The following is a 20590-nucleotide window of genomic DNA, read 5'->3' as shown; positions in this document are numbered from 1 at the left end:
CTTGTTTTTCTTACAGATTCAAATTCCACAACCACAGCACCAGAAACCACAGAACAATCAACTGAAACCACAGAACAATCAACTGAAACCACAGAACAATCAATTGAAACCACAGAACGACCAACTGAAACCACAGAACGATCAACTGAAACCACAGAACTATCAAGTGAAACCACAGAACGACCAACTGAAACCACAGAACGATCAACTGAAACCACAGAACGACCAACTGAAACCACAGAACGACCAACTGAAACCCAGACCTCTCCAGGACCAGGTATCATGTCTATATACCTTTCTGTAACTTCATGGGTCCCATTTTGATAAAAGCAAAGAAAAAAAACTGTGTGTAATGAATGAACTCTCATCTCAGGCGACTGAATTCAATGGAAAGGTAAGGGCTGTTTTCTCCAACGTACTCTTCATCAGAATTGGGCAACCTGAGTCACATCCCCAGTAGCATTACACTTAGAAATCTGTTGTCTTGTGCAGAAATACATACAGTGAATATTATTCTTAACATACACTGCCTGACCTTACTGGTAACAAACTTCAAATATGTAAGCAGCTAAGTTTGAATTTTTGATTCTTCTGGTGCCTCCAGTCAGGAACAGCGAAGGAATCCTGTTTTCGAAATCGATCAAACCAAAAGGCAAGCCGTAGATATTGCACAGTTAGAAAGAAGGCCTTCAGGGACTTCTCAAGCAGTCTCTTTACACGCAGCGTTCTTTTTGTAATAACGTGGCTTCTAATATCTTTAAAGCTGTCGCTGGGCTTCCACTTATTTGAAGACTTTGGTCTCTCTGCATCTTTTAACTTGGTGGGTCTTGCATACAAAGAATGCCAGAGACCGCACATCGATTAGACATAGTCTTGTGAGGTTTAGAAGAGAAGTGACATTTTAAAAAAAGGACCAAGTTGATGTAGAAGTGAAGGCATGATTGGGGAAGAACCTGGCCCTGAGTTTCAAACATAAATCCAATCTTGACCTGATTTCACTTTGATTTATTTACAGAATCAAGTCCGGCAGCCAAAGCTCCAGGAACTACAAAACCATCAACTGGAACCCAGACCTCTCCTAAACCAGGTATGCTGTTGTGTTGAAATCCGACCAGAACATTTCACAGGTACAAGCCAGCCACGTTAGAGTAAGAGTATGAGCTGGATAAAGATGTGATTTCAGTTCAGTGGGATCTGGAGCTCACTGCAATGTGGGCAGTTTGCAGTTAGTGTCTGTGGTGTTTATAATCAGAGTAAGTGGTTCTGTCTGTATAGCCTGTCTGCACCCTTTCTAACCCATGCTGTGTCAATTGCTCTGTTTCTCCGCACAGGAAAACGCAGGCAGGTGGTGAGGATTGAGATAAATGCAGCAGAGGGATTGGACCCTGAAGACCCAAAGATCTCAAATGCCATTTTAGCTCAGGTAGTGTACAATGGGGCTTCCACAGTGCTGTTGGGTGTCTCTGTGTGTCTCTTCACTTTGACAGTTCCCACACGCTCTCTGGACAGGAGCTCCTTAAAGAGGAGTTATTATCTTGAGAAAAAATTGAAATACGAGATAGCACGTACTTTACCATGCAACTCCAGTAGACAGATCAATGACCAAGTTGTTCAAATTCCTTCAGATTGCCATCAAACAGTTTTATTTTTAATTAGCAGGCGTTCCAGGTGTCATTTTCAGCATCCTTAAACAGAACAAGGCATGGTTTTCCCAGCTCTGAAATGCGTGCAGCTCTCCTGAGATGAGCTTTACTGGGTTTGCTATCAAGGGCTGAGAGCCTGGCTGCTCTGAACGGCCTCTTGTGGTTCCCAGCTCTCCTCCTGTTCCTGTGTTCTTGTAACATGGAGTCTTGTGCTCGTTTCAGCTTCAAGAGCGCTTACCCAAAGGCATGACGCTGCGCTGGAAAAAGAAAGACGGGAAGATTTTCCACAAGCAGGAAGAGGAGGAGGAGGAGAAGGAGACGGAGACGTGCTCCAAACCCTGAGATAGCACAGCCTGGCCAGCACCCCAAATTCACTGACCTGCTTTTAGATTATTAACCTTGCTTTTAAAGGGATATTTTACATTTGCATTGTCTGAGTGATTCATTTCTTATAGCTGTTTAATATGACTTTAGTGTTCTCTACCGGTGTCTATTTCAATTACTGCTCAGATGCATCCAGAACTATCAAACCTTCAACGGTGCTGAATTTAGAATGATTAAACCCAAATTCAGTGACAAGATTTGATTAAGTCTTTCTCGGTGTCTTCAAAATATGAAAAATGCGTCATGGCATTAGACATGACAGATGCACACCCCCTAGTGGTCATTTCAAACAACTTCAGCATTAATTCATTCATCTTTCAGGAGTCTTATCATGAGCAGCAGCAGCCTCTGTGGTTGAAAAAGGACATCAATTCAGTAAGCCTGGTAAAGAACAATCCAAGTAGAAATAGCAAAAAAGGATTATACAGAACACTCGTAATAGGATATAAATCTCTTTAAATATTATTATCATTACTATTTTTTAATTATATACAATTATTTTAGTTTGAAGGTCTAGTGTGGTCAGGCTGATCTCAGTGCATGTTTTGGGAGATGGATTATTGTTAAGAATTTTTATTTCACATTTTAATTCAAGGGTGTCATGGTGTGTCGTGCGTCTCTTATTTAGAGGTGTTGCCTCTTGCAGTTTGAGGGGCAACAGTCTTAGGAAACATTTGATTGGTGTGTTTTAATCAGGCAATAGAACCCGAAGGAGAGGGCTTTATCGTGGGGTAAGCCCCGCCTCGTGGCGTGAAATGTCCCGAGCCGAAAGCGAGGGCGACTCACACATAACGAGAAGGAAAACGTTTAAATAACGACAATTATTTTAAATGGTACATTTAAACAGCATCTTAGAGAGGTTTACAAGACATGGCTATTGTGGAATACAATATAATGAGAGCGCAAACACATCATACAGCAGGTTAATAGGGTAGAAATATATTTGCATTACTTATTAAATTAATGTCCACCAAGTAATCTCATTATTATTATTATTATTATTATTATTATTATTATTATTATTATTATTATTATTATTATTATTATTATTAATAATAATAATAATAATAATAATAATAATCATCATCATTGTTTATTTGTGTTCATTTATGTTTTTCGGACCTGCTCTTAGTTGTATTCTGTTATTAGTGGTTTATTATAGAAATTAATAAAATAAGGGAAATGTTTATTAGAACGACAATTATTTAAAATGGTAAGTTTGGAGAGGTTTACAAGACATACAGTTTAAAAGGCAAAACTTTCCAAAGAAATTCTGTCTGTTTGTATTTCTCTACGCAAAATGTAGAGGAACACTTCTGGTAATGGATAAATTAATGGGCTACAAATTATCATTATTAATAGTAATATTTTTTCATTTATGTTTTTTTGGACCTGCTGTTAGTCATATTATGTTAGTGGTTTATTATAGAAATTAATAAAATACGTTTGATCAGAAAACTTGTTTCTGTGTGTTTTTTCCACGTGATTTTTTCTTAGTGATCCAATTAGAATCAGAATTATTTGCAAATACTGAATCGAAAGTGATAAAGGCTCGTCCTTCTGATTGCGCAATACTTTTTCAATTCAGCATTGCACTCCGGATACTTTAGACTATTTATCTATTTGAATAGTGATTACCTGAGATATATATAGATAGATAGATAGATAGATAGATAGATAGATAGATAGATAGATAGATAGCATCTGTATTTCTTATAAGCAGGTTTTACGGCAGTGTAGAGTGGTGGTTAGGATTCCAGACTTGCAACCAAGTGTTTGAGGTTTGATTCCCGGGTGGGGCACTGCTGTTGGCCCGTATATAAATAGCTTTGGATAAAAGCATCTGCTAAATTAATTAATTAATTAATTAATTAATTATTAACTGTGTGAATGAAATCACAGCACAGGCAGGGCTTGAAGTTCACTTTTTAAGGCACTAGTGAGGGTTCGCTACCTGCCTGGAAAGTAGGTAGCAACATGGTCTTATTCAGTCGAGCTTTATTCAACTAATCATAAAAACAATAATAATTACCTACTCTTTTAAATGGGCTAAATATCCCAAACGATCACATAGTATATTTAAATCAGAAAGTATTTATTGAAACCACCTTGTGCTCAACTAAGTAAAGCTCTCTGCCTGTGATTTTGCCATGTATTCATTTGTACATATTCTGTAAATAATGTATAGGCCTATATTTAAATTTCCCTTTACTTTAAGAGTCTTGTAAACGGCACATATAATCTATACCATATCACACATGAGCACCAATCTTCTATGATCAACTGTGGTATAAGGAAAACGGATTCTATAACTGCAAATTGTGGCGAAATGTAAAAAAAATGCCCACACACAAAAACCCCAGAAGAATGTGCCCGTGACCATAAGGATTTCATTGCGGAACACAGCAAAGGAAAGAAGGGACAACTTAAGTGTGTAAGTACTGTCGAGTTACCACTGTACATATCGTGACAGAAAAAAACGCCCAAGAATTTTACAAAGTAACCGCAAAAGACAAAAAGCGAAAGCCAAGGAAAATAAAACAAACAAAAAAACCAACAGATTTACATAAAACTAGAAAATAGATTTAAAAAAAGCACCGAAGAATGAAATTAATAAAAACATAAAAACAGAAGCCCTATTTATATTGTTAATGAATTACACCATTGTTCTTAGAAGACAGCGCCATCTAGTGCATTTGAATGCAAACACAGCACAGCTCTGGACAAAAGAGGCTAACTAGTGTACAACCAAGCCTGTCATTATCAAATCATTGTGTATGCAAGTCACACATTTGACATATTATTATTATTATTATTTATTTCTTAGCAGACGCCCTTATCCAGGGCGACTTACAATTGTTACAAGATATCACATTATACATTATTTCACATTATACAGATATCACATTATACATTATTTCACATACAATTACCCATTTATACAGTTGGGTTTTTACTGGAGCAATCTAGGTAAAGTACCTTGCTCAAGGGTACAACAGCAGTGTCCCCCACTGGGGATTGAACCCACGACCCTCCGGTCAAAAGTCCAGAGCCCTAACCACTACTCCACACTGCTGCCCAATATTTATATTATATATAAAACCTCTTTTAACAAAGAAGATAAGTGAATTAACCTATAAGTGTTTCTAAATTTCATTTTCTTGTGGTGCCAACATCTAAAACTCAGTCGGTCAACTCTGCACGACCATAAGACCGCTATGTTTTTATTAGAAAACAATTCAGTACCGTCAGCCAATCAGCTTCCAGTTCTAGCGGACTCATAATAGACGGCAGATGCCCGTTGGAACGTCTCAACACCAACTGGGAATCAAATTCAAAATCAATCCGCGCAAGTTCACATCTATTGGACAGTAAATACCAAGCAAATACACAATTGGTCCACATTAATGTATTATCCACCAAAACCAGCCAATCAATATCGACGACAGCGACCAATCCTGTACCTGCAACTGCGGCGAGCCAATCACAGCCTGTCAGTGAGACTGGCGCGCAGACGCAGCTTCTTTCAACAGCAACAAAGCGAGACGCGGTCAGTTCAGTAATACCGCTCCATTCATATATAGATTCAGGAGGGAAAGGATTTGTCTGAAGGTAGAAACATGGTGAGTTAGGAGGCGTTTTAAAGTGATTTTTAATGACAGGTTGTATTGGTAGTTCAGACTCCATCGTACACCGACTGTTCAGTAATTGCTCAGTTCATTCCTCAGGCAATGTCCGGAATTATAAATAGGGGTTTAAAACCCTAACATACACAATTAAAATCGATTTACTAAATAAAAAGTCATTGATTTTTTTCTCATTTTATGTATTTCATCCGTGTTCTTTATTTTTTTTAAAAAAACTATTTTCTTAGAGCGTCTTTACTCAGCGGAAAGGTACCCGAAGAATCAGTATAAGTTCTCAAGGTAAATCTAGGGTTTAATGTGTTTATTTTAAAGAAAACAATGATTTTAAAAATCGTTTTCTAATTGCGATAGTTCCCTCTCGATGATGGCTCTACCGTGTGATACTAGTTGACCTTGACTTTCGTTCTCGCCCTCGCTTCTGCTCGTCATTGACTGGCACTATCGCTTAATTATTAATTTTTTTTTTTTTAAAGCGAAAAAAAAGAAACGACTTTCCTCAGTCAGCTCAGAGATGGCTTTCTTTACCTCAGTCAGATCAGAAATGGCTTTCTTTACCTCAGTCAGATCAGAAATGGCTTTCTTTACCTCAGTCAGATCAGAGATGGCTTTCTTTACCTCAGTCAGATCAGAGATGGCTTTCTTTACCTCAGTCAGATCAGAAATGGCTTTCTTTACCTCAGTCAGATCAGAAATAGCTTTCTTTACCTCAGGCAGATCAGAGATGGCTTTCTTTACCTCAGTCAGATCAGAGATTATTTTCTTTACCTCAGGAAAAAACCCGCCGTTGGCGCTCTCGAGCTCTGAGTCTGAAGAGCCGAGCGCGAGCTGGTGCTGAGCGCGAGCTGCAGTCGGGCGTTCAGCTCAATATTATTATTCTGCAGATACACGCCTGCCTTGACCGGCAACTTTCTTTATTTAGTTTTGATTAACACAGATTCTCCTCTCGTTTGTTTAAGTACAGCTACGGCCAAACGTTTTCCCTCACCCTTCAGAATTAAATAATGTTGCTTCATAAAGTCGAATGAAACCTGCTGAATAATGTTACCTTAAGATATTGAATTACATTCCGCTTTGTAGTTTTCCATATACTTAAAAACGTAAAAAAAATGATGACAAATGTGATATTTCGAAATCTAACATGAAATACTGTACTGCTATTGTAGTGCCGGTGTAGTGTTAGAAAGTGGTACAGGTACCAAAATATGACCCGTGTAATGTCATAAAGTAGTACTTTTTGTCAGATTTTGCTACATGTGCAATCAATTGCGATCTGACGGGTGTTTCGCTAATGTGAAAAGGAGGTAGACTGTTCACTTTCTAATGAGTGTTTTGCAGCTGTGCAGAAGTGTTACATGCTTATCGAACCCTTTCAGGATTAAGCATTTTTCAGTGGGATGCTCCCCCAGGACCAGGCATTTTCTGGCTGCATTTGACTCTCTTCCTATAAAAATTCACAAATTTTTTTTTACTTTAGCATCTTGCCATGCAAACTAAGTCGCCCTGGATAAGGGCGTCTGCTAAGAAATTAATAATAATAATAATAATAATAATAATAATAATAATAATAATAATAATAATAATTGTTTCACCTGAGTGATTGCGATGACATCATACACGTTTATTCTCAAGGAATTTAAAAGCAATAATGGACACTACTCTCGATTATTTTCTCAAAATAAATATTTATAAATAAAATAATAGTTATTCATTCCATTATTATCAGTAGAAAGAAATATATACCTGATAACTTTCATGAAATTTTCCAACATGATTCACAAAAACTGTTGGAAAAAGTCGATAAATGTAATTGTCTGCGAGAGTTTAAATATTGTTAGATCTTCTTTGCACACCGTACAGTAGCCACGTTTTATTTCTATCCCGAGATTAGTTTAAATCGAAGTTATAGAGCCATAAAGTTTGTAGTAAAAAAAAAAAACACACACACAAAACAAATGCTAAGTTCATTTTACGGTTTTTTTTTTTGCAGTTAAACTGGAAACAGACAATCAATGTCTCTAAAAAGAAAAAAACAATTCACGACGAGCAAGACAAAATGAGAAATCCACCGCCAAGTTACAGAAGAAAAAAGAGCTACAGACCCAATATATTGCATAGGAGAAATATTCACAGGCTGTTTCCTTAATGGTGGAAAAATATGATAATTATGTTGGGTGGATTGTGGTATTAACAATTATTTATTTGTGCTAGATAGATAGATAGATAGATAGATAGATAGATAGATAGATAGATAGATAGATAGATAGATAGATAGATAGATATTTTTTTTTATTTTTTAATATCCTTTATTTCAATCAATCAGAAACATATTAACATTACAAAACAAATAGCACAAATATCCATACAAACCTTCCATTACAACAATTACAAGCACATTTTTAAATTATCATCTTCCACCAAACACACCACCTCCCCAATTGCCCAAATTGCCTGAAACTTTTCTAGCTGGTGCACCAATTTATAAAAAGTAAAATCAACTTTAATTCTTGAGATTACCAACACTTTAAAAATAGGTATTACCGCATCAGTTAAAACTCCATTCATTTTATTCTTCCTACTTTTCAAAATTGCCATTTTTGCCTGACCCAGTAGAAAATTTGCCAATTGACAAAGATTTTTATTTCCTTTAGCATTCTTCACCCCAAAAATAAAAGTAGTTTGAGTAAAACTCAGACCCAATTCACTAAACAAATCATTCAATAACTCAAACAAAGGCTTTAACCGACCACAAAATAAATAACAATGAAAAACTGTTTCCCTTATTGAGCAGAACTGACATGTATCTCCTCTCCCCGGCTGAATGATGGAGAGAAATGAGTTGGTGGCCACAATGGTATGCAATATTCTCCACTGTAGATCCCCCACTCTCTTAGGAACTGGTGATCTATAGAGATTCCTCCATGCAGGGGTGATGGAGTCCTCTACCTGTAGCCTCTCTCGCCAATGTGTATCAGGCAAGTTCTTTAAATTTTGAAAATGCAACACTTTCACACACATCCGATACATTTCTTTTTTTTGTATCCCCCCGAACTGAACCTTATATCCTTCTGCAAACTTTAGGATCTGCCCCGGGGTATCAGTGGTCTGCCCTACTGCAGGTTCAACTTGCAGGTCCAACTCTGGCGGTTCTGTCTCCAGCTGGCTTTTTCCTAAGAACAACTGACTCATCTGTTTTAACATGTCTGCAGGCAAAACCGCTTTCAACTGCACTAAAAACCCCTCCATCACACGCACTGATCTCACACCCAGCTCACTTGCTAGCAATTCTGCAGTTTTCCAGGCTCGGTTATCAAAATTAATTAAATCACCGACCTTCACTACTCCTCTGGAAATTAAAAGTAAAACAAAACTCTTTGATTCTAAAAGATTGCATTTTAATGCTGAATTATAAATTAGAGGCTCTTCAAGCAACCAATACATCCCTACAGACTTCAAATCTCTGTTAATTCTAAAAACCTTCCAAGCATTCAGCATCCCCCTATAAAAAACAGGCAAGACCGAGAGATTTAACTTTCCACCATCTAATAAGAACAGATGCCTATCAAAATTCAACCTCCCTACTAAACGAAGAAAAGCAAAAGCCACTGTTCTCCAGGGTAGTGATTCTTGGCAGTACAGCAGCCTCTGAAGCGACTGGAGTCTAAAAGCTGTTATTCTGCTTTTTATATCCATCAATCCCTGTCCTCCTTCTTCTACAGGCAAGTATAGCACCCCCTGCTTTATCCAATGCAGCCCATCCCAAAAAAAACTCAGCAATACTCTCTGAATTTCCAACAGCAGAGAAGGAGGGGGATCCCCACACATTAATCTATGCCACAACATTGATGTGACCAGGTTATTAATAATTAAAACTCTTCCTCTATAGGAAAGCTTAATTAGAAGCCACCGCCATTTATCCAATCGACCTTTCACCTGATCCAGTATTCCTTCCCAATTCTCTTTAGCCAGTCCCTGCTCTCCCAAGTGAACTCCCAAATATCTGAAAACCTCCCTGTTCCACTTAAGCCCTGATGGTAAATCCGGTGGTCTGCTGCCCTCCCACTCTCCCATTAAAAAGGCATTACTCTTGTCCCAATTTACCCGAGCTGAGGACACTCTTTCAAATACCCTCAAGCTCTCCTCTATTATCTGAATGTCTCTCTTATTTGTTACTAAAATAGCAAGATCATCAGCGTAAGCCACCACCTTAACAGGCTCCATTGTCACAGTAGGGATAGACAACCCAATCAATATCTTTCTCAATTTTACCATCAGGGGTTCAAATGACAGAGAATATAACATTCCCGATAAAGAACAACCCTGGCGAATTCCCCTTTGAACTTTAAAAGGAGCACATAATATACCATTTATTTTAAGTACACTAAAAATGCTACTATAGAGCAACTTAATTTTTCCCAAAAAATTGGGACCAAAGCCAAATGACCTAATAACATCAAAAAGATACCGGTGGTCTACCCGGTCAAAAGCCTTCTCTTGATCCAGAGAGAGCAATCCAGCTTTAAAACCAAAGAGCTTGGAGGCAACTATTAAATCCCGCACCAAAAATATATTATCAAATATTGTTCGGCCTGGTACGCAGTATGTTTGGTCTGAATGCACAATAGTGCTCATTACTCCGCTTAGTCTGTTTGCCAATGCCTTCGACAAGATTTTATAGTCAGTGCAAAGAATACTTACGGGCCTCCAGTTCTTAATAAAACACAAGTCCCCTTTCTTAGGCAGCAGAGTCAGTACTGCGCGCCGGCAGCTCAGTGGCAGTTCATTTTCCACAATGCATTCCTCCATCACTTCCAAAAGGTCACCTCCCAACTCAGACCAGAAAGTTTTATAAAACTCAACAGGTATTCCATCAATTCCGGGTGTTTTACCCGTGTTGAGCCCTTCCAGAGCTTTAGAAAGTTCCTGCAACGTCAGTGCACTCTCCAGCTTCTCCTTCTCGCCTTCTGGAACCTGCGTTAGCCCCTGGAGGAACTGCTTGGCTCCCTCAGATCCATCCACAGCCTCTGCCGTGTACAGTTGTGAAAAGAAACCCACAGTGTGTTCCCTGATAGCCTCAGGCTCACACAACAACTGACCATTCACTGTTCTAAGACAGTGTATTGCTTTACTCTGAACCACTTTCTTTTCCAATGCAAAAAAGTATTGAGTTGGAGCATCCATCTGGGAAAGCTTTAAAAACCTTGAACGTACCAATGCTCCCTGTACCTGTGAGTCCAACAACTCAGCCAAACTCCTCTTTTTGAGCTTCAGATCTGCATAGAGCCTGTCACTGTATGTGGTCTCCAGTGCATTATGGAGTTCAGTAATCTCCTCCTCCAGCTCTCTCATCACCTCACTAGTGCTCTTTGTAGCATTCATAGTGTACTGCTGACAAAACAGTCGGGTCTGAATTTTACTCACATCCCACCATTGCCTTATTGATAAAAATGCCTTTTTCTGCCTCCTCCACCGTTCCCAAAAGAATTTGAAACATTTTAAAAAATGACTGTCTTTTAAAAGTTTAGTATTAAAATGCCAATAAGACGAATAAACACGTGCAATAGGGATAATCATATTCAAACTGACCAAACTATGATCAGATAGACCGGTGGGGTGAATAGTACATTTAGAATAACAATTTAATTGATGCTTAAAAACATAAAACGTATCTAATCGAGCTAAACATATATTCCCATCACTCCCCTTAGCCCAGGTATACTGCTTCACATCAGGATTCATTACTCTCCACACATCCTCCATATCCTGCGCTGCTAAAACAGTGACCAGCTCCTTAACTGACCTGGGATGAGGCTCTGGACCATTTCTGTCTAGCTTGTCGTCAACTGTGCAGTTAAAATCACCAGCTAATAAAACCACTTCTTCAGTCTGACTCTGGGCAATAACTCCATTGAGAGTCTGAAAAAACAGCACCCTCTCTCTCCCATCATTTGGTGCATAAATATTAACAAATACTAACTTCTTACCTTCTACCGAAACCTGCACTTTTAACAAGCGTCCTTTAATGATCTCACTTACATTGATAGAGTCATACTTAAACCCCTTCGCAAATAATATGGCAACTCCAGCACTAAAATTCGTTCCATGACTAAAAATAACCTCCCCTTCCCAATCCTGAATCCACTCAGATTTATTATTATCATCTGTATGGGTCTCCTGGAGCATGGCAACGTTAACTCTCTTTTGGGTTAAATATTCAAACAGAGCTGCTCTCTTTGCACAATCTCTACCCCCATTAACATTTAAAGTTCCTATATTAAGAGTATGCATTATAGAATTTAAAGGAAAAATACACACACTAATAAAAATGTAGACATGAAAAAGAAAAAATGCTTGTGTAGACTTATCCATTATGACTTTTTTAGAGAGGCACGAACTTTACTTATTATATTTTTTAACTGATCTCTTTCCCTTTGCTCCATTCCCAATACAGCTGCATTACGTCTAATTTGTTGTGCCGAATTTAAAAACAATTTTAAATCAGGGAAGTGATCAATAACTTCAATCCCTCTTTTCCCTTTAATAGCACTTAAAAATGCCCGTATGCTTTCAGCACTATACCCCCCTCTCGCTTGCTGACTAGCCGAGAGATCAGAGCTAACCGATGAGTCAGTATCACTACCCCCGTCCTCACTAAAATCGCCACCACTGCCTGTTGCGCAATGCATTTGAGCGCAATCCACTCTCTCAGATAACTCACTCACTAATCCATCAGCCTGGTCGACTCCATCCTCAGAAACAAGGCTGCGTTTTGCTACAAAACTATGCCTAATTTTAGCCTTTCTTTTCCCTTTGGGGAGTTTAAACTCACCCACTTCCCTCTCCTTCTCTAACACTAAAACTATACCTTTATTCTGTGCAAAGCTTTCCTCAATCTGTTCTCTCCCCTCACCACCCTGTCCGTCAACTACCACCCCCACCACAGGTGTTTTAGACGATTCCTGCAACTCACTTTCCCCATCTACCATACCAGACTCAACCAAACCCGGGTTGACTTTTTCAGTCTCTCTCTCCGTTCTAGTACTCTCCGCAGTGCTGCGATCCGAAGGTCCCTCAGCCTGGCTCCCCAGCTCAGCTACGCTCTCTCTCACCTCAGTGACTTCTTCCCCCTCACTTTCAGTTTCTCCTTCAGTCCTCTTACAGTTCTTTGCAATATGCCCTTTACGGCCACATTTAAAACATTTCATTGTATCAGAAGAAGCAAACACTACATAATCGCTACCCTCCACCCGAAACCTAAAAGCTACATCCAGCTCTCCAGTCGGGTCATTCAGCAGCATATATACCTGTCTCCTGAAAGAAACTACATGCTTTAACTCAGGGGCCTTACAACCCAGAGGAATCATTGTAACGCCTGACATTAATTGACCATGACGACTTAGCTCTCTCACTACAAGTTCATTTTTCAGAAAAGGCGGAATATTGGAAATTGTTATTTTCCTAGCGGGAGCCGCAAGAGGCAGAACAGACACTAACACTCCGTCAATAACCAGCCCTTGCTGAACCATTTCGGAAACTATTAATTCATTGCTCAAAAATACAACTACAACCTTATTCATCCGTGACGCCGACTTGATATTCTCACACCCAATTACTTTTCCAAGTTCTACCACACATTTCTCAACCGGGACAGACACATCCACTACAATTTTTATGCCATTTCTCCGTGTCATATGTTCAAAATTGGGAACTGATCCCCTCGGGATTCCCCCGACTTTGGCCATCACGGCCGATAAGACCCAACTATTTTCCCTTCTTTTATTTTTTAAACCTATAACATAAAAAAGGATGAAAAGTGAAAAAAGAAATGAACAAAAACAACGGGGAAAAAAACCCCTCACTCACTCTGAGCTCCACACGCTGCAAGCACTCCCAACAGACACCTCGACAAACAGACAGCACGAATAGATAGGTAGATAGATAGATAGATAGATAGATAGATAGATGCACTGAACAATAATAAAGACAATGACACGTATTATTCTGAATATATCACATCAAGCGCTTTATTAAAACATCTTTCATCCCATTACTGCATAGTTATATATCAAGCGATTCTAGCACATCTATTGTCAGACAGATTATATTAGTCACCTATGTTACGGTAATGCATGCCCTGAGCTGATAAGCAGAGTGTCGTTGTCAGTATCAGCTGCTGCCCATTTCCTCAGCACCGATGACCTGGCTGTCCCTCCTCGGAGCCATTCTTTATGTTGCTTCAACGAGTTCTTTGATAAACTTCTGCTACCAGTTAGAAACGCAGCGATAGTGTTCTAGTTCCTCTCGTGACAATCACTTCCTAGAGCTTACAATGCATCTGCAGCTGCTCCTGATAACATCTGCTTTCACAAAGAGCAAACTCACACACCACGCACAGAGTCCACTGTCTACATGAACTCTTTCATACCCCTCACAGGACAGACACTCCCTGTATGCAGTCCGGTTCGTGTACATCGTTCCATTCATCTGTTCCTACATTCCTCTCCTTTTGATGCTAACTGGCCATAGTAAATGAAGCGTCTCACACATGCATGCATTACCTTTACACAATCCATCCTCTCTCAACGGATCTCTCTCTTTTGCGCTACGATTAGATAATATTCAGAAATGAATTTGAGAGTAAATGTATATGCTAAGATTTATTTGCGTTAATGATCTCACAGTTAAAGCTACTCTAGCTTCTCGCTCTTAATAACCATAACATCCCTATAGCAGCGTTTAATGAAGCATAGAAGATAGCAAAACATAATCATAATAAAGAAGGTAATCCCCACTCCCACACCCACACCCACACCCACACATGCAGCTGTAACAAGCAAATAAGGATTTGTGTACAGCAAATTCAGCTGTCTTGTTCTGTTTGGACTCTATTTTAATTTGCAAGAAGATGTTAGGTCGTGCATTTCTTTTGACATGACAAGTGTGATGAATCAAGACAAGTGACATTTCTAATTTTTTTGGTTATATTCAAAACAGGAAATTGCAACAATATGAACTTGTAAGGCATAATCAAAGTAAGCAATACCTTACAAGTTCATGAAGCGTCTCATTACGGTGTATTGAAATAGTATTGACAATGCTTACACATCATTACAGTGTTATTGTGCACAGTTCCAGTGTACTTAATGTGGAAATCTATCACATGATATAACCCTAACTGTAATCCTTACATATATCGCGCAAGAAAATTTCAATATTATTATTATTTATTTCTTAGCAGACGCCCTTATCCAGGGCGACTGACAATTGTTACAAGACATCACATTATTTTTACATACAATTACCCATTTATACAGTTGGGTTTTTACTGGAGCAATCTAGGTAAAGTACCTTGCTCAAGGGTACAGCAGCAGTGAACCCCACCTGGGATTGAACCCACGACCCTCCGGTCAAGAGACCAGAGCCCTAACCACTACTCCACACTGCTGCCCTATGATATGAAGGCCATTGCCACTCTGCACAATAACATTGTAATGATGTGTAAGCATTGTCAATACTGTTTCAATACACTGTAATCAGAGACACTTCATCTGAAGCGTTACCCGACGCACAGCTCCTATTTCTTCGTCAGTTGTTCTTCGTCGACTTCGATCATCACGTTTTCGTACAGCACCCCCTTCCAGGTGCCTTCTTGTTTCAGGATCTCCACTTGTCCGTCGCTCTTGACCTTCTTGACCGTCGCTGTGAAGGGAATCTCCGCGTCGTCGTCTTTGTGGGCGATGAGCTTGGCGGTGATCTTGGTGTGGGGCGGGACGGTGACTTCTGTGCTTCTGCTCTGGGAGATGGTTTTCTCTTTGGTGGACTCCTTGCCGTACTCCCCATTGTAACTCACTGTGGCTTCAACACTCGCAAATGAAACATCTGCAGATACAGTGGAGGAGAAGCCCCAGGCGTGCTTCCAGCTGGTGGTTTCAGTGACTTTGGTTTCCCAGGTTAAGCTGAAGGTGTGTTGTTGGTTCACACTGGTGCGGTTATTATAGACATCGCAGCTCACCACTGATGGCTTATCAATGAGGTCTGGTACCTTGCCAAAGTCTACCTTGACGATCTGGAAGGTAGGGCTGATGATGTCTCCGATGGTCGTGCTGAACCTGCAGCACTCATCCGGGCCCTCCTTTGCAGCCTCGATGTTCTGATTCTGTCGATAGATTCTGCTGATAAACCTTCCGTTGTCAGCTTGGAGGATGACTTTGCCGTCTTCGGTGAAGACGCTGAACTCGCAGTATTTGTCAGGGTTTGTCTTGGCCGCCTCAATGTGCTGGATTCCCGATCTGTCAATTCGGCTGAGGTACACGCCTCTACGGTCCCTCAGCAAGATCTTCCCATTTGGGGCTTTGGAAACCAGGAACTTGCACCAGCTGTCTTTGGTGCTCTTGGCTGCCTCAATGTTGTAGATATTAGATCGCTCGATGCAGCTCCAGAACATGCCGCTGTCAGCCTTGAAAGCAACTCCCTCCTCTACACCGATGTAACTTTCCAGAGGCCCCAAACTGTTTACAAGCGGCTGAAAAAAAGGATCACAAAATAACTGAGCCAGCGGCGTGTGTAACTATCAGAGTGACTGGCTGAGGTTGACATTGACCTGAGGCTTAAAGATTGAGTAGTGAGGTTCTGAAAGTATAGCGTTACACAATATTTTTGTTTTCATTGTTAACATCCTGACAACGTTTTACACTTATAACTTTGAAGTCTGTAGAAAAGCTCTTTTCAAAATGTCCGCTCTAGTGCCCTGATCGTGTCAGGAAACGGGTAACGCAGGAATCCGTGATGTGGTGCGGAACAGAAAAGCCAGAGCACTTGTTATGTTTTGTTTTAATCGCTCTTCCTGCAGTGATTTAGAGGACAGATCTCAAACCCTGGTGCACTGGAGCGGACATTTTGAAAAGAGCTTTGAAACAGGCTTTGCAGTTGTAAGTAAAAAGTTGTCAGGATGTTAACAAGAAAAATAAAATATAGTGTAACGTTATACTTTTCAGAACCTCGCTACAAAATCTTTCGAGATTTCGAAACATCATATTTTTCAGGTTTTTTTTCGTGAAGTATATGGAAAACTACAAAGGGGTGAGTAATTCAATATGTTAACAAGGGAACATTATTCAGCAGCTTTCATTGGACTCTATGAAGCTGAGGGAGTTCATTCTATATAGAGGGGGTGGAATTCAATATGTTAACAAGGGAACATTATTCAGCAGCTTTCATTGGACTCTATGAAGCTGAGGGAGTTCATTCTATATAGAGGGGGTGGAATTCAATATGTTAACAAGGGAACATTATTCAGCAGCTTTCATTGGACTCTATGAAGCTGAGGGAGTTCATTCTATATATGGAGGGGGTGGAATTCAATATGTTAACAAGGGAACATTATTCAGCAGCTTTCATTGGACTCTATGAAGCTGAGGGAGTTCATTCTATATAGAGGGAGTGGAATTCAATATGTTAACAAGGGAACATTATTCAGCAGCTTTCATTGGACTCTATGAAGCTGAGGGAGTTCATTCTATATAGAGGGAGTGGAATTCAATATGTTAACAAGGGAACATTATTCAGCAGCTTTCATTGGACTCTATGAAGCTGAGGGAGTTCATTCTATATAGAGGGTGCGGAATTCAATATGTTAACAAGGGAACATTATTCAGCAGCTTTCATTGGACTCTATGAAGCTGAGGGAGTTCATTCAATATAGAGGGGGTGGAATTCAATATGTTAACAAGGGAACATTATTCAGCAGCTTTTATTCCACTTTAGGAAGCCAAAGTTGTTCATTCTATATAGAGGGTGATGATACAAATCTGCAGTTGCTTCCCTTACAGTGCTCTCAAGTGTGCTCCAATATACATTCAGCAAAAAAAACAACAACTTACCATCTTGAAATCTGTTTCCAATTTCGTATTGCTGCTACCTGCAAAACAGGAAGTCAGCGAGAGGGATTATTGACTGAATTGAAAGATCTGTGAGGTTTGCTAGTCTGAGAGCCAACATTCTCCACCTTGGAGGTCCAGTGGTTAAAGACAGGAGCTTGTTACCAGGAGGTTCCAGGTTCAATCCCAGCCACTGACTCACTGTGTGTCTGTGTGTGTGTGTGTGTGACCCTGAGCGAGTCGCTTCACCTCCTTGTGCTCCGTCCTTCGGATGAGATGTAAAACAAACAAGCTCCTATTGGAAGTGACTCTGCAGCAGTCGCAGTATAATTGTTACAAGATATCACATTATTTTTACATACAATTCCCCATTTATACAGTTGGGTTTTTACTGGAGGAATCTAAGTAAAGTACCTTGCTCAAGGGTACAACAGCAGTGTCCCCCACCTGGGATTGAACCCATGACCTTCTGGTCAAGAGTCCAGATCCCTAACCACTACTCCACACTGCTGCCTCATTAAATACGGATAAATACTGATAACGTCCACACAACGGTTGATACCGATCGGGTGAAAATGCAGCTTTACCATCACTGAGCGGAGGAAATAAAACACCAAGACACTGATCGTTTTTAGACTTTCTTATTTTTTTATTGAGGCGTCTTCAAAGCATCTGAAGGTATTAATCTGCAGAATTAATAACAGTTACATTTAGAGTGAACGTTTGGGGTTAACGTAATTAACGTAAGTTCTTATAACAATCTAGTTAAAGGCGGTGAAGTCTTCTTTGGGGTCCATCGCTTCAGCAGTGAGCCGATAAAATGAAGTCAGTGCTGCAACGTGTTTTACTGCATTGCTGCAACACAGACGCCATTTGATCTCCAGATCAAGTTTTGCTAACACTTTACGTGGTGTCTCTCATTACTGCGTAATTTAGGCAGTTGCTTCGTAAATAAATGTGTGCTGTGGTAACGTCACTAGCGGGCAAGGCTGGAAAGGGCTGCAGGAATCGCAACTCACCCAGAGACCGCACTGGAGTTCAGCGCTTAACACGCAGTTTTAAAAAAACGCTACTAGCAAAACACGAGAACGAAATAAAGGTTTTAAACAAAACGCATAAATAGTTTTCTTTCCTTTCTCTGTGTGACTGCAGGGGTAATGGACAGTTAATCATTCAATTACCACCGGTGCAGTCTCTCTCTCTCTCTCTCTGCAGAGTTACAATGGACTTCATGAGGAAGTCTTTGTGCACGAGATATATAAGCACACACTGTATCAGAAAAGTTAGGATCGGGGTTAGAGTAAATACATACCAATGAGAGAGACTTCACCCAAATTATTATTTTATTTCTTAGGTGACGCCCTTATTCAGGGCTACTTACAATTGTTACAAGATATCACATTATTTTTACATACAATTACATTATTTTTTTTACCCATTTATACAGCTGGGTTTTTACTGGAGCAATCTAGGTAAAGTACCTTGCTCAAGGGTACAGCAGCAGTGTCCCCCACCTGGGATTGAACCCACGACCCTCCGGTCAAGAGTCCAGAGCTACTACTCCACACTGCTGCCCTGCCATAAATTATAATTGTTTATTTATTTGCCAAACGCCTTTATCCCAGGCGACTCACAGGATGCAATAAGTTAGGATTACAGTGAGTTATATCTACAGTGACATATAAGGGTTTGCAACGATCTTGAATTTCTAATGCTCTGTCGAAACGGACAAGTTTCATTGGCTGTTGTCTGCAGCAGAAAAAACTACGAGAGTGTATTTTGAGAAGTGAGAGCATGTTTAGCAGCATGCAGGAGGTACAGCAGACTAGATGCGCTTCTGTGATACAGCCCTAGTAAGTACACACCGTGCTGAGAGACACTTCCTGTGTTACTGACTTCACATAGCAATGCAATTTACAATTCTCTGAGAATCAAGCCCAGTATTCTTCAATTAAGATTGTTATGTATTCATTTTGCAGACCCTGTATCTAAGGAGACTTACAGGTGTTACAGGGCAGTACAGGGTTACAATGCAAGCTTCATATTTAATGACATAGCAGTTGTGCAAGGCTAGTGCCTCAGCTGCGGATCCAGTAACATACAATGCAATTTACAATAGTCTGAGAATCAAGCCTAGTATTCTTCAATGCCTTACCTGAATGCTGTTGCTGTGTGCTGATGGTGCAGGTGTGAGCTGCCCAGCCCTGCCAGGGCTCTTAATACAGCACACTGACTCCGCCCCCTCGATCGCTGTCAGTGGGAGTGTTTGCCAGGGCTCTTAATACAGTACACTGACTCCGCCCCCTTGATCGCTGTCAGTGGGAGTGTCTGCCAGGGCTCTTAATACAGCACACTGACTCCGCCCCCTCGATCGCTGTCAGTGGGAGTGTCTGCCAGGGCTCTTAATACAGTACACTGACTCCGCCCCCTTGATCGCTGTCAGTGGGAGTGTCTGCCAGGGCTCTGTTAATACAGCACACTGACTCCGCCCCCTCGATCGCTGTCAGTGGGAGTGTCTGCCAGGGCTCTGTTAATACAGCACACTGACTCCGCCCCCTCGATCGCTGTCAGTGGGAGTTGAGGGAGAGGTAGTGAAGAAAGCAGGTCTCAGGGTTGCACAATCAGTGGTGTTGAAAAAAAAAACTAAATTGGGTCTTAAATACCAAATACATTTTTCTTTGAAAAAAAAATGAGAACACGCTGTATTTGTGTCATTTTCTCATTATGTTAAACTTTGCTGTGCTTTTACTGCAGGACACTTATAGGGGTTAGTTTACCCTGTTTTTAATATGCTTTACCACACCTCTCTGTGCTTTACAATGCTTCCCTATGCTTTACCAGACCTCTCTGTGCTTTACAATGCTTCCCTATGCTTTACCAGACCACCCTGTGCTTTACAATGCTTCCCTATGCTTTACCACACCTCTCTGTGCTTTACAATGCTTCCCTATGCTTTACCAGACCTCTCTGTGCTTTACAATGCTTCCCTATGCTTTACCAGACCTCTCTGTGCTTTACAATGCTTCCTATTGCTTTACCATAC

At 40.3% G+C, this 20590-nt stretch overlaps 2 protein-coding genes and 1 long non-coding RNA gene across 4 annotated transcripts in view; 2 read left to right on the top strand and 1 right to left on the bottom strand.

Moving 5' to 3' along the window:
• The window catches only part of LOC117407592 (macrophage mannose receptor 1-like), a 152175-nt gene that overhangs the window by 46596 nt on the left and 84989 nt on the right, over positions 1-20590 (top strand). Inside the window, exons 7-10 of one of the 2 annotated variants that reach the window (XM_059017513.1) lie at positions 17-277; positions 1016-1087; positions 1332-1423; positions 1866-3479. In XM_059017513.1, coding sequence (XP_058873496.1) covers positions 17-277; positions 1016-1087; positions 1332-1423; positions 1866-1985 — 545 coding nt within the window. In that variant the 3' untranslated portion in view covers positions 1986-3479. Of the gene's footprint in view, positions 1-16; positions 278-1015; positions 1088-1331; positions 1424-1865; positions 3480-20590 lie in introns of those variants that run through there. The other variant, XM_059017514.1, reaches the window with a different exon arrangement.
• LOC117968255 (uncharacterized) lies at positions 14831-19828 on the bottom strand. Its single transcript, XM_034915865.2, has 3 exons — positions 19703-19828; positions 17551-17588; positions 14831-16193 (listed from the first exon to the last, which is right to left on the bottom strand). The coding sequence occupies exons 2-3, from the start codon at positions 17551-17553 to the stop codon at positions 15246-15248; spliced, it is 951 nt and encodes a 316-aa protein (XP_034771756.2). The 5' UTR covers positions 17554-17588; positions 19703-19828; the 3' UTR covers positions 14831-15245.
• On the top strand, positions 19700-20037 carry LOC131724772 (uncharacterized). The gene is made up of 3 exons (XR_009320313.1): positions 19700-19803; positions 19867-19927; positions 19991-20037. It is a non-coding gene; the product is annotated as an uncharacterized LOC131724772 (long non-coding RNA).

The sequence above is a fragment of the Acipenser ruthenus genome, chromosome 57, assembly GCF_902713425.1.
Source record: "Acipenser ruthenus chromosome 57, fAciRut3.2 maternal haplotype, whole genome shotgun sequence".
Lineage (NCBI taxonomy): Eukaryota > Metazoa > Chordata > Actinopteri > Acipenseriformes > Acipenseridae > Acipenser > Acipenser ruthenus.
Note: the sequence above shows the minus strand (reverse complement) of the source record. Positions and strands in the feature narration are given on the sequence as shown.